Below are 12,369 nucleotides of genomic sequence, written 5' to 3' on the forward strand. Positions count from 1 at the left end.
ATCAGAACTGGCCTTGGAGTTTTATAACTGATTCTATTAAATAAGTAAGCTATTTAATACAATTTTGCTATTTATTACCTCATTTTATTATACTTAGAATACTTTAAAGAATGACTGCTAACTAAAATAGGATATCGTTATTTCTTATGAAGTTATTTATTTTCAACAAATATTTGTAGAAATCCTTTGTGCCAAGCGCTATTCTCGGTGTTGAAGATACAATAGTGAATAAGAGAAGCAAAGCACAAATGCGAGCTGAACAGCTTTGTGTTCCAAGGTCAAACTCTCATGTAATTGGCTTTCAGATATTTCTAGTAGGTTGTCATAGAACATTATTATTAAAAAGCACTCATAAAATCTATGATAGACTGAGCTTTGTCTTGGCTAAATTTTATAAAATAACTCTTAACTGTATTTTTAAATGACATCATATTTATTTTAATAAGGACTTCTTGTCTGGGAACAAAAATTACATTCAGAAAGAATTCCCCCAAAGTGAAATTTCTGGTGATAGTGAATCTGAAATAAATATTTCAGATGTATTAGGAAAACTGACTTGGGTTCTATTTGATATAACACATTTATATTCACCACACAAAGTCTGAGTCACAATCTTGTTTTTAAAGCTTTAATGTTTTAAATTTTAAAAAATATACCTTTCCCCAGTTTTAGAACTCCAGTAGTAAAGAATGACTTTCCACCTGCTTGTCAGTTGTCAACACCATATAGCCAACTTGCCTATTTCCAGCAGCAACAGCAGCAGATACCTGTTACTCCACTTCAGAATTTACAGGTTTGATAAACTTTATTTATGATAGTACAGTTACTCCATTTCAGAATTTACAGGTTTGATAAGCTTTATTTATGATGGTACATGATATGGTGTGATCAAAGATTTTATTTTTGCAGGATTTATTTGTTAAGAACAGTGTTAAAAACTTATTCAATCTTAGTCCCATTAGGCCAAACTGATATTATGATAAGGGTGCCTCGTGACTTTGATAGGTTAGTTACTGAAGAAACTAATGAAGTATTTTTCATTAACTTGCCCAAAGTATCTAGTCTGAATAGCTGGATAAAATTTCTTTTGTAATCTAGGTGATTTTTCATTCCACTTAACTATTTAAACCAGTTGTTAGTGGGCAGCTTCATTTCATTAGATGATTAATATACAAGTATATATATTAATATATATACAAGTAATATATAAGTTTTTAAGAATATCAGAATAGCAATATGAGATGCTGCTAGAATATATTATTTTAAAAAAACCTTTTTTTGCTGGTGAGGCGATTGTATTGCCATCTGGAAAGATAATTATTTAGATACTCTTGATATCAATACTAAAATTAATTTTTAATTAACTATTTGAGAAGCAGCTGAATATTGGTAGAAAGAATAGGCTTTGGTGAGAGTTTGCCTGGCCTTGACTCTTGGCCTCACTACTTACCAACTATGTGACCTTTTGCAAGTTAATTAAATTCTCTGTTTCCTCATCTATAAAATAGGGATAATAAAGCTCTCTGTCCCATAGGATGACTGTGAAGATTAATTTAGTTAATATATATGTAACTCTTACAACAGAAACTAGTGCTTGGTAAAGAATAAAAGTTGGTAGCAATTGTTTAAGAAAAACAGCAAAAAAAAAAGTAATGAACTAAACAAATCAAGAGATTAAAAAATTAGCCTACAGAAAATAAATCAATGGTAACCAGGGGCTATAGGAAGAGGAATGGGTTTCAGTATGAGATGAGGAGAAGGCCTGGAGATGAGTGGTGGTAATGTTGGCACAGCGATGTGACTGTACTCCATGCCGCTGGATAGGACACTTAAAAACAGTTAAGATGGTACATTTTATGGTATGTAAATTTTACTATAAAGCAATGGAACAAGAAGTTTAGCTGACAGTAGATTATGCTAAAAGAGGTAATAGTGTTTTGAGGGTTGATTCAACAGTATAGTAAACTACAAAAAAGAGAAAGAGAAAGATAGCCTGGTTTGCCCATCATGTTAATTCAAAGAAAATTCATTGAGGAATTACTCATGTCAGGCCTTGTTTGAGCTGAACTCTGAAAGGCAAGCCAGAGGATCCTTCTAGAGGAGCCTGGTGTCAGGAGGAAACTGAAAGGCCAGAGTGTGACTAGAGTTCACCAAGGGGCAGGGCGATCCTCAGGGTTCTGCTGGGCTCTTTAGGCTTTGCTCCGAGGGAATTAGGAAGCTGTGGAACAAGCTGGAGTCGGGGAGTGAAGCAGTCTTACTTGTATTTTGGAGAAATCTACTCTGGTCATGGGTGAGGAGAGTGGACTGAGCAGGTTGCGGGATGTCCTGGGTAGGACACTGAACTTCACACTGGTGTTGAATCAGACATAGGTCAGAGTTCCTGTATTCTAAAAACAGTCAGCAGCTAGGAGGAAAGGATATTGGACTGCTTCCTTTGCTCTCAGAAATTTTCGTAGGAGAGGAAGCTCCAGAAGGAAGAGTAGGGAAGGGCAGTGAAGGGCAACTCAGTGGAAAATAAGGTGTCCATATGTCAAAGCCTAACACTTTCTTACAGAAAACATACTTCATGGCTCAACAGTGTCTTTTCAACCCTAAAAGTTAAAGAAGTTACAGTCCTCTTTTATATCGGGGCTTCCCTGCTGATGGCTCAGCAGGTAAAAAATCTGCTTGCAATGCAGGAGACACAGGAGACCCGGGTTCTATCCCTGGGTTGGGAAGATCCCCTGGAGGAGGAAATGGCCACCCATTCCAGTATTCTGCCTGAAAAGTCCCATGGCCAGACGATCCTGGTGGGCTACGGTCCAAAGGTTGCAAAGAGTTGGATATGACCGAGCACGAGCACGTTGTACCAGTTACATCATGTAGAAGGAGAGCACCCGAGAAAGATTCTACCGTTTGGGATCTAAAGCAGGACTTAGTTGAACTGAAGTTCATTTAGACCTTGTTTCAACTTGGTTAGTCAGCTGATTGGGTGGTCTCTGTGTCCAGCTTCCTGCTCAGCTCAGAGTAAGTCCTCACGCTCTCCATCTATTCAGAGCATTTATAGGTCCACAAAGGGCTCTCACGTCAGGGAAGGGAAGGCATGCAAGTTGAATATGGTACATTAGTTGAGAGTTTGCTGAGGAAGATGCTCAAGTTCAAACTAAGCAATTCGTTGAATATTATCCAGCATAAAGGGGACATTGCTGAAATCTGCCTTTGTCTGATTGACTCAGGAACACTTAGCACTTTAGCATGCTGCTTCCTTTATAATGTTAGGCTAAATGAGAAAAAAGAATGTGATAAAGTTGTGTGTTTGTTTATGTATATATGTATGTATGTAAGTAAAGAGGTTTGTATAAGAAAGAATAGATGAGAAAGATGAAAAGTGACAGCTTGTGAATTTGTCTGTTGGACATTAAGTGGGGTTTTTTTCCCCCTTAAAGTTTCTGTTTATGTATGTAAAGTCGAGATAAGTTAGACGAGGAAACTTTGAATCATTGCCTATATATTAATTTAATAAATTTATTTCTTTGACTGAAGTATGTAAATTGCTTCTGTAAAATATTGAAATGTTGTGACATATCTGATTGCTTAAGATTTCAGATAACTTCAAAATTGGAAATGTTTCACTGTATTAAATGCAAGTTAGTTTCTCAGGCATGTTCTATGAATGTTTGAAGCTTTATCTTATTTTAATTATTTAGATTTCAGCATCCTCTTCAACAAATGAATGCATTGCAGTTAAAGGAAAAATATATTCCATACTGAAGCAGATAGGAAGTGGAGGTTCAAGTAAGGTAAGTTTCTTAAATTTTTAAGGAATGAATAAAAATATTTTAAACTTTCCTCTGTTTGTCTGTGTACCTTTTGGGGCCTTTTTTCTTAATTTCTAGGGGCCCATATTTCCCTTGAGCCAAAAAATCCTTATCCCTTTCTCCCATTTCCCCCCGCCTCAGCACATGGCATATTTCTTTCAATCTCAATTCCCTGCTCTTCCCCTCCAGTGGCCTATGATTCCGTATTTCTTCTCTAAATAACATTAACATTGACTGGGGATGGCAAACGACAGCTTTGTGACATTCCCAAAGAATCTTTCTGAAAGTGAGGCCGACGGTGATTAAGTAGGTAGTGTGCTGAGTATGATTCAGCAAGCTTTCTGATTAATGGGTCTTGTTTTGAGTTTTTCTTTTCAAAAAACAGAGTTTAGCAGCAAATGATTCTCTAGAATTGGACTAGATCATTTCTGAAACTTATCTCAGTTCTAAATCCATACGGTTCTAGTTCTCTGGATAGAAGGCATCTCAAAAGAGTTTCCAACTTCAGTACTTCTCTTTCTGTTCTCTTCAATTCACTTAAAACAGATTTTTATTTTTACCTTCTTTGCTCTTCAAAACAATTGTTATCAAAATCACTAGGACTTTCCTGAGAGTCCAGTCGTTAAGAGTGCATGTTTCATTTGACAGAAAACAATAAAATTCAGTAAATCCTTCAGTTAAAAAATAAATTTAAAAAAGACAAAGAGTGCACGCTTCTACTTTGGGAGGCTTGGTTTTGATCCTTGGTTGGGGAACTAAGATCCTGTATGCCACACAGTGTGGCCAAAAAAAAAAAAAAAAAAATCACCAATGACCTCCATATTTTTACCAAAACTAATTCTTGCCTTTGATTCTGGGCTACACTGCAAATGGGACTGTTGATCACTTTCCTCACTGAAGCTCTTTTTCCTTCTTGGCCTCTCCGTGTTTCTCTTCTCCAGCGGCCGTTGTGTTTTCCTCATACCGCTGACCTCAGTGGAGCAAGGCCCCTGAGCTCAGTTTTGACCTCTTTTCTTCTGTCTCTAAACTCACTCACTCCCTTGGTGCTGTCATCCAGCCTTGTGGTTTTGCATACCATGTGTATGCTGACAGTTCCCAAATTTGTATTTCCAGCTCAAACTTCTCCCTTGAATTCCAGCCTTGTGTATCCAGTTTGACTGCTCAGCATCTCTTCTTGGGTGTCTCTAGATATTTAAAACTTCATATGCCCCAAGCGTAACTCTTGTTTCATAGCCTCTCCTTTCAGTAAATGGCGGCTTCTTCCTTCCAATCACCAGGCCAAACACCCTGGGTCATCACTGACTCTGCTTACACTCACACATTCATCCAGCTCATCGGCAGGTTCCACCTCAAAGTCCATCCAGAATCTGACTCTTCCTCACCGCCTCCACTGTTGTCCCTTTGGCCAAAGTAGCTTCATCTTTTCACCTGAATTCTTAAAATCGCCTCCAAACTTGTCTCACTGACTGTTGCTCTCCTTGTCTACTTTAGCGTAAGGGTTTAGTTTCCTCCAGATACCCTCACATCTTTGCTCAGGTATCTTCTAGATCAGGCCTTCCCTTGACTACATTCTAAAACCATCACTCTTGCCTTCCAGTCCCCAGCACACTGTGTTCTCTCCTGCTGTATTTTTCTCCTTAGCTTGTCTAATATGCTCTGTAAGTTACTTACTTGGTTTTGTTTTTTATGTCCCCTTGCACTGGAATGTGAGTTCCATCAGCATAGGGATGTTTGCTCCCTTATCTAGAACGGTGCCTGGAACAGAACAGTGACTGAGGTGTTTGTTAAATGAATAAGCTGACCCTCCTCAGCTGTTTCGCTGCTCTAAGTTGTTATGGATGATATATATGCAATAAACCATATTGGGTTCATTTTAATCTTAACAGTGTTTTAAACATTATTTTCCTTGGAAGATAATGATGATGTAAGCTTGCTTAAGTCAAGGGCCAAACGATAAAGTTATGACCAGCCTGTATTTTCTTTGTGCAATTAAATTATTTAATTATTATGATGGCCTTGCCAAATTCAGTATGCCCCAGGGAAAAGAGGGTAACATGCTTTGTGAACCTAACACTGTTTATGCTCTGTCTGCTAGAGTTTAGACAGTGACCAACTTAGACTGTATTAAGAACATTTTAGAAGATTCATGGGGCTAGTAGAAATGGTCAAGACATTGACCTTTCTATTTCTTTCATACTTTGCATGAAACTGAAAAATTATAACTGACACTATCTCTAACTGGAAGTAAATGCTCCCTAATCTTTTTCAACAGCTATTGCCAGAACAGAGACATTAGGGAGGACAAGCACATACAGGGAAAAAACTGATTTAGAAGTTGCACTTGCTCAAGATTTTTGAGATCTTTGTTTTAATATCCTGCAAATCTTTTTTTCTGATATACCTGACAATGGTAATATGTTTTGAAATATCCACTTTATTCTGTCCTAATTGTCTCTAATAATGGTAGCCAGTGGTTGCTACACACAAACATGTCATCAGCATCCTTCCAGCCCTGTGCAGAAGGTACTCCTAACATTCTAATTGTATTGAAACAGAATAGTAGATACTCTAAATTCTCTGAGAGGTATAAGGCTGTTTGTTGTTGTTTAGTTGCTAAGTTGTGTTTGACTCTCTAGGACTTCATGGACTGTAGCCCCACAGGCTCCTCTATCCACGGAATTTCCAAGGCCAGAATACTGGAGTGGGTTGCCATCTCCTTCTTCAGGGGCTCTTCCCAGCGCAGAAATCGAACCTACGTTTCCTGCATTAGCAGGCAGATACTTTACAACTGAGCCACCAGGGAAGCCTGTAAGGCTGTTTGCTGCTGCTAAGTCGCTTCAGTCATGTCCGACTCTATGTGTTTACCTCATGCCAAATAGCTTTGTGCTGTTTTTAAATTGTTTTTCTTTCCTTCCTTGCTGTGTCTGCTGCCTCTTGCCCCATCACTGTTTTATCTTCCTCCCCATCTAATTTGCTTTCTGTGCAAGTAAACCAACAATACTTTGTTGGAGTTTTGTGTTTAAAGTACAGGTAATTGGATGTAGCCAACAACCTGATAGACTCTGCTTTCAGTGCAGTTTTAATGCATGAATCTCATTTACTCTTGGGCTCTTTTCTTATTTCTTGCCACTATTTGCTGGATCAGTTCAGTTCAGTCGCTCAGTTGTGTCTGACTCTTTGCAGCCCCATGGACTGCAGCACGCCTGGCCTCCCTGTCCATCACCAATTCCCAGACTTTACTCAGACTCATGTCCATTGAGTCGCTGATGCCATCCAACTGTCTCATCCTCTGTCGTCCCCTTCTCTTCCCTTCAATCTTCCCCAGCATCAGGGTCTTTTCCAGTGAGTCAGTTCTTCGCATTAGGTGGCAAAAGTATTGGAGTTTCAGCTTCAGCATCAGTCCTTCCAATGAACACCCAGGACTCATCTCCTTTAGGATGGACTGGTTGGATCTCCTTGCTGTCCAAGGGACTCCCAAGAGTCTTCTCCAACACCACAGTTCAAAAGCATCAATTCTTTGGCGCTCAGCTTTCTTTATAGTTCAATTCTCACATCTATACATGACTACTGGAAAAACCATAACTTGGACTAGATGGATGTTTGTTGGCAAAGTAATGTCTCTGCTTTTGAATATGCTGTGTATGTTGGGCATAACTTTCCTTCCAAGCAAGTGTCTTTTAATTTCATGGCTGCAGTCACCATCTGCAGTGATTTTGGAGCCCCCCAAAATAGTCTGTCACTGTTTTCACTGTTTCCACTGTTTCCCCATCTATTTGCCATGAAGCGATGGGACCAGATACCATGAGCTTAGTTTTCTGAAGGTTGAGTTTTAAGCCAACTTTTCCACTTTCCTCTTTCATTTTCATCAAGAGGCTCTTAGTTCTTCTTTGCTTTCTGCCATAAGGTGGTGTCACCTGCATATCAGGAGACAGAAATGGCAACCCACCCCAGTATTCTTGCCTAGAGAATCCCATGGACAGAGGAGCCTGGTGGGCTGCCGTTAATGGGGTTGCACAGAGTCAGACATGACTGAAGCGACTTAGCAGCATCAGCATCTGCATATCTGAGGTTATTGATATTTCTCCCGGCAATCTTGATTCCAGCTTGTGCTTCATCCAGCCAAGCATTTCTCATGATGTACTCTGCATATAAGTTAAATAAGCAGGGTGACAATATACAGCCTTGATGTACTCCTTTCTTGATTTTGGAACCAGTCTTTTGTTCCATGTCCAGTTCTAACTGTTGTGGATAGTCAAGGTTACTTGGCTTTTAAATAAATGATGTTTTCTTTAATGTTAAAAGAGATAAGTTAAAATTTCTTGCTTATACTGGCATTCTGTATCTGAATTTATACATTTTAGAAGCCCTATCCCAGTTGCACATTTGCTGAAAGTTAAACACCTTACCAGTGTTTTTCCAAATGTATTAATATTATCTGCCTTATAAACATTGATTATAAATTGACTGTCATTATAGCTAGAACAGTTTGGCCTGGACCTCACCGTGCTTATAGCAACATCTTGTTACTGTCAACTTGATTTTGAAAATTGAAACTCAATCTACTTTTCACAAACAAATACACTGATAGCTTACAATTAGCACTTATTTTTAAATATTGTTTACCACATGGATGAAATTGTCAACTCCAGTCATAGTGGAATCAATACCATCTGTGAAATGAATTACTTTTTATTCCTTATTCAGCCTTTAGTGTTCCTTGGCATTTTTTAATGTCTTTTTCTTCAGATTATTTCCCTGGTTATGACATCTAACAGAGTGTTATGAATGTCTATGAAATTTAAATTACCTTATATGTTGATAGATGTTTTATTAGATTTATGCTTTGGAGTAATTAAATACCCATTGTCATAGGTAGTTGAAAATGTACTGTTATTCTCCTAACATTTTTTTTTCCTTTCTATACTCAGAATAAGGCCAAATATTTTAAATTATTTACATCAGTAATCCTTAAGTGTCTGTTTAATAAATGTAGAAGCATTGTGACAATATATACATAGTTTTTTCTAAACTTTTTCCTTTGTTTTACTGTATAGGTATTTCAGGTATTGAATGAAAAGAAACAAATACATGCTATAAAGTATGTGAACTTAGAAGAAGCAGATAGCCAAACAGTTGATAGTTACCGGAATGAAATTGCTTATCTGAGTAAACTACAACAACATAGTGATAAGATCATCCGACTTTATGATTAGTAAGAATTTTTCAGTTTAAAAGAAAACTTTTTTTTTGCTTTAATTCTTATGATAAACACTTAAATCTTGGTATTATAACCTAACCATTTATTGTTTTGTTTTCATTTATTTTTAATGGCAGTGAAATTACAGATCAGTACATCTACATGGTAATGGAATGTGGAAATATTGATCTGAATACTTGGCTTAAAAAGAAAAAATCCATCAGTCCATGGGAACGGAAGAGTTACTGGAAAAATATGTTGGAGGCAGTTTACACAATTCATCAACATGGTATTTTAAAATCTCTACATATATAATGTTAAAATATTCATTAGTAGTGCCATCTTAGAGAAAGACACTTATAATTTTAAGGTATTGGTTATTGGCAGCTTTAGGCTAAATAAACTAAATATTTGGCAGTTTAATAAAGATGAAGAGACAACACCATTTCTTTAAAATACTGTTAACAAAAGAATACAGGGCATGAACTCAAATCCCCACATTCATGAAGCATCCATAACACCAAATGTTTCATTATCAGTAATAACATAGTCCCTAGTCCTGGGTCTCCAACTATTTGAATAACAGCAGATCTGAGACTAAGGTTCAGGCATCCTAAAAATCTTAAATCTTCATTTTACTCATTCTAGTTGTTTTGTTTGTGCACCTGTGTGAGAGGTTTTTTTTTTAACTACTAGCTCTACATTCTGGGTTGGCTTTTTACTTGGACTTGGTTCTTTTTTGTTTGTTTGTTTTGCTTTTTTGTTTTATTTAAAACTCTTTAATTCTGTCATGGCCTTATATACTGTACAGAGCAATTGTCTCTTGTTTTTGCATCCCAGTCTCTCCCTGCAACCCCTAATCCATTTCTCTTTCCTCATAGAATCCTGAATTTCCTTCTAACTTTTCAACAGTTTGGACTTGTTTTTTTTTTAGTGCTTCTTTGCCTTTTCCTTATTTTAAATAACTGATAATATAGGTAATTGTATTATCTCCTTATGTCTCTTTCCCTATAAGTTAGAAGATAATTCACCAGTGATCAAGATCAGGCTTAGGGGTGGGTATGTGAGGGGCATTAGAGTCCTACCATATGGCAGCGTAATTTACAGTACTGTCTTGTGGTCAGAGAACCACAGTGGTTGTTAAGAGCATAAACTCTGAAGTCAGACTGCCTGGTTCAACTCATGACCTTGTTCCTTAGGCTGTGTAGCCTTGAACAGATTGCTTAAACTCTGCCTTATCTTCTGCAACTAAAAATGGGGATAATAATAGTACTTGCCTCAGCATTGGTATGAAGGTTGAATGGTTCAATACAAGCTGCAAACTTAAAATAGTGCCTAGCGTGTAGCAATTTGCTGTATGTTCACAGAGTATATTAAAAATGAATATTTAATTTGACTAAAGGAAGCAACTCATGAGTAGACTGTGCAATATCTTTGTACTTAGAATGTTTGACATTGTTTGATATTGTACTGGGTTTTATTTTGAAGGTATTGTTCACAGTGATCTGAAACCTGCTAACTTTCTGATAGTTGATGGAATGCTAAAGCTAATCGATTTTGGAATCGCAAACCAAATGCAACCAGATACAACAAGTATTGTTAAAGACTCTCAGGTAATGAATGACTGGTTACTACACAGTAGAGTTCAATTCCTTTTCATCTTTGAAGTATTAGTTTGCTAATGAGGATTTTATTTTTCCCTATTTCATTTTTCAAAGGATTTGAAACCTTTTTTTATAAGGATAGATATTATAACCATAAAAAATAAATCAGTCACACAGTTAATACAATTTAGTATAGAAAGTCAAGACCCAGTAGACATATATCCAGCAATTTTGGATGATTTTCATTTAGCTGAGGTAGAGAAGCAGTAATACCTGCCTTGAAATCATTTTGGTTTTCTAAAATTCACCTAAAACTTTGTCTCAGTTTCCTGGTAGCAGCCAAAGAGAATTGCAGTTTTATGTTTTTCATTGTCCTTTATGAGGTAAGATTATTTCATTCTTCCAGAGAAGTAAAGCTTTCCCTATCACTTACATTTGAAAAAAATTCTTAAGTGGGCCTTCATATTGGAAACAACATAACAAATATTGTACTCAGCCACATTTTTATAATAAGATATGCAACAGCAGTCTTAATAAACATGTTCCCATAAAAACATTCTTTGATGACAATCAAAGAATGACTAAAAATAATCCTGCTTAGAGCCAGGACAGTGTGCTCCATGTATGCAGATCTCTGATGTGGATCGGCCTGAATCCTAGGAATAAAACTGGATTTTTTTTAGGAGTAGCTGGGCAGCATGCCCTTCAAACCGTTCTGTTTGACAGTTACTTCTTTTTATATCAAAAATACAGCTGAACGTTTTGTTGTAAATCGGTTTGACAATAACTTCTATGGCAAGGCTCTAAAGTATAGGCAATTCTATATTTGAAAGCAGAACCATTTTAGAATAAAACAAATGCAGTGTAAGGTTGGCATGATCCTGCTGCAGAAACTCTTGCATGATGTAGACACCCATCCTGTCTCTATTTGAACATGGGCCCAGGGAGTACTTACAGACAAACTGGATTTTTGGTTGATTGGTTGGTTTATATTGAAAAGTGTTCTGGGTCTGTTCCAGCACAGAAATGAGTAACTGATCAATTCCTTCAAAGTTTATGGCCATTAATAAATTTTATCCTGTGAAATGTTATGGTCCCTGCCTACCATAATCATAGAAATAGCTCAGCATTCTGAAAGGAGTCAATTTTTTGATTTTGAATCTAATTTAGTTTGCTGGAAATGTGAAGAAATTTGTTTTAATATTTTTGTCAGTTATTTGAGTTTCACAAATATATTGCTGAAATCTGTTAATTATTCAGGTTGTCAAGAATTTGGTATTCATGTTCTTAAAAATAGCAGACTGAAGTATTTTCATTGATTTCTGTGTTTTCTGTGATTTGGCAAGTAGGTTGGGACAGTTAATTATATGCCACCAGAAGCAATCAAAGATATGTCTTCTTCAAGAGAAAATGGGAAGTCCAAATCGAAGGTACTTTAAGATTATTTATATCCCATTTATTTGGCACAAACAGGAAATGGGCTGGTCTCTGACTAAATTAACAGATAACTGAAAATTTATTTCTTTAAGTTCTAAAATTAGGCCGTTTTAGAGACCTTGCCTTATTAAGCAGACTGTCCTGGGATTCACTTTTACCCTTCTTTATTGATTTGAGATTGCTCTTTTAATATTGTGCTTTTAATGTGGTGATGCCTTACAATGTGCTCCTATAAGAAATGCACATTGGATATGTTTTTAATTTTAAAAATAAGGCTAAATTAACTCTGATATGGACATCTTAATTAACACTGAACTGATAACCTTAGAAGTCT

General features: G+C 36.8%; 1 protein-coding gene across 1 annotated transcript in view; it reads left to right on the forward strand.

Moving 5' to 3' along the window:
• Window positions 1-12,369, forward strand: part of TTK (TTK protein kinase) — a 37,531-nt gene that overhangs the window by 19,150 nt on the left and 6,012 nt on the right. The window contains exons 12-17 of the mRNA XM_052645965.1: window positions 667-793; window positions 3,687-3,779; window positions 8,852-9,009; window positions 9,132-9,283; window positions 10,483-10,607; window positions 11,948-12,028. Of these exons, the coding sequence (XP_052501925.1) occupies window positions 667-793; window positions 3,687-3,779; window positions 8,852-9,009; window positions 9,132-9,283; window positions 10,483-10,607; window positions 11,948-12,028 (736 nt within the window). The remainder of the gene's footprint in view (window positions 1-666; window positions 794-3,686; window positions 3,780-8,851; window positions 9,010-9,131; window positions 9,284-10,482; window positions 10,608-11,947; window positions 12,029-12,369) is intronic.

The sequence above is a fragment of the Budorcas taxicolor genome, chromosome 9, assembly GCF_023091745.1.
Source record: "Budorcas taxicolor isolate Tak-1 chromosome 9, Takin1.1, whole genome shotgun sequence".
NCBI classification, from domain to species: domain Eukaryota; kingdom Metazoa; phylum Chordata; class Mammalia; order Artiodactyla; family Bovidae; genus Budorcas; species Budorcas taxicolor.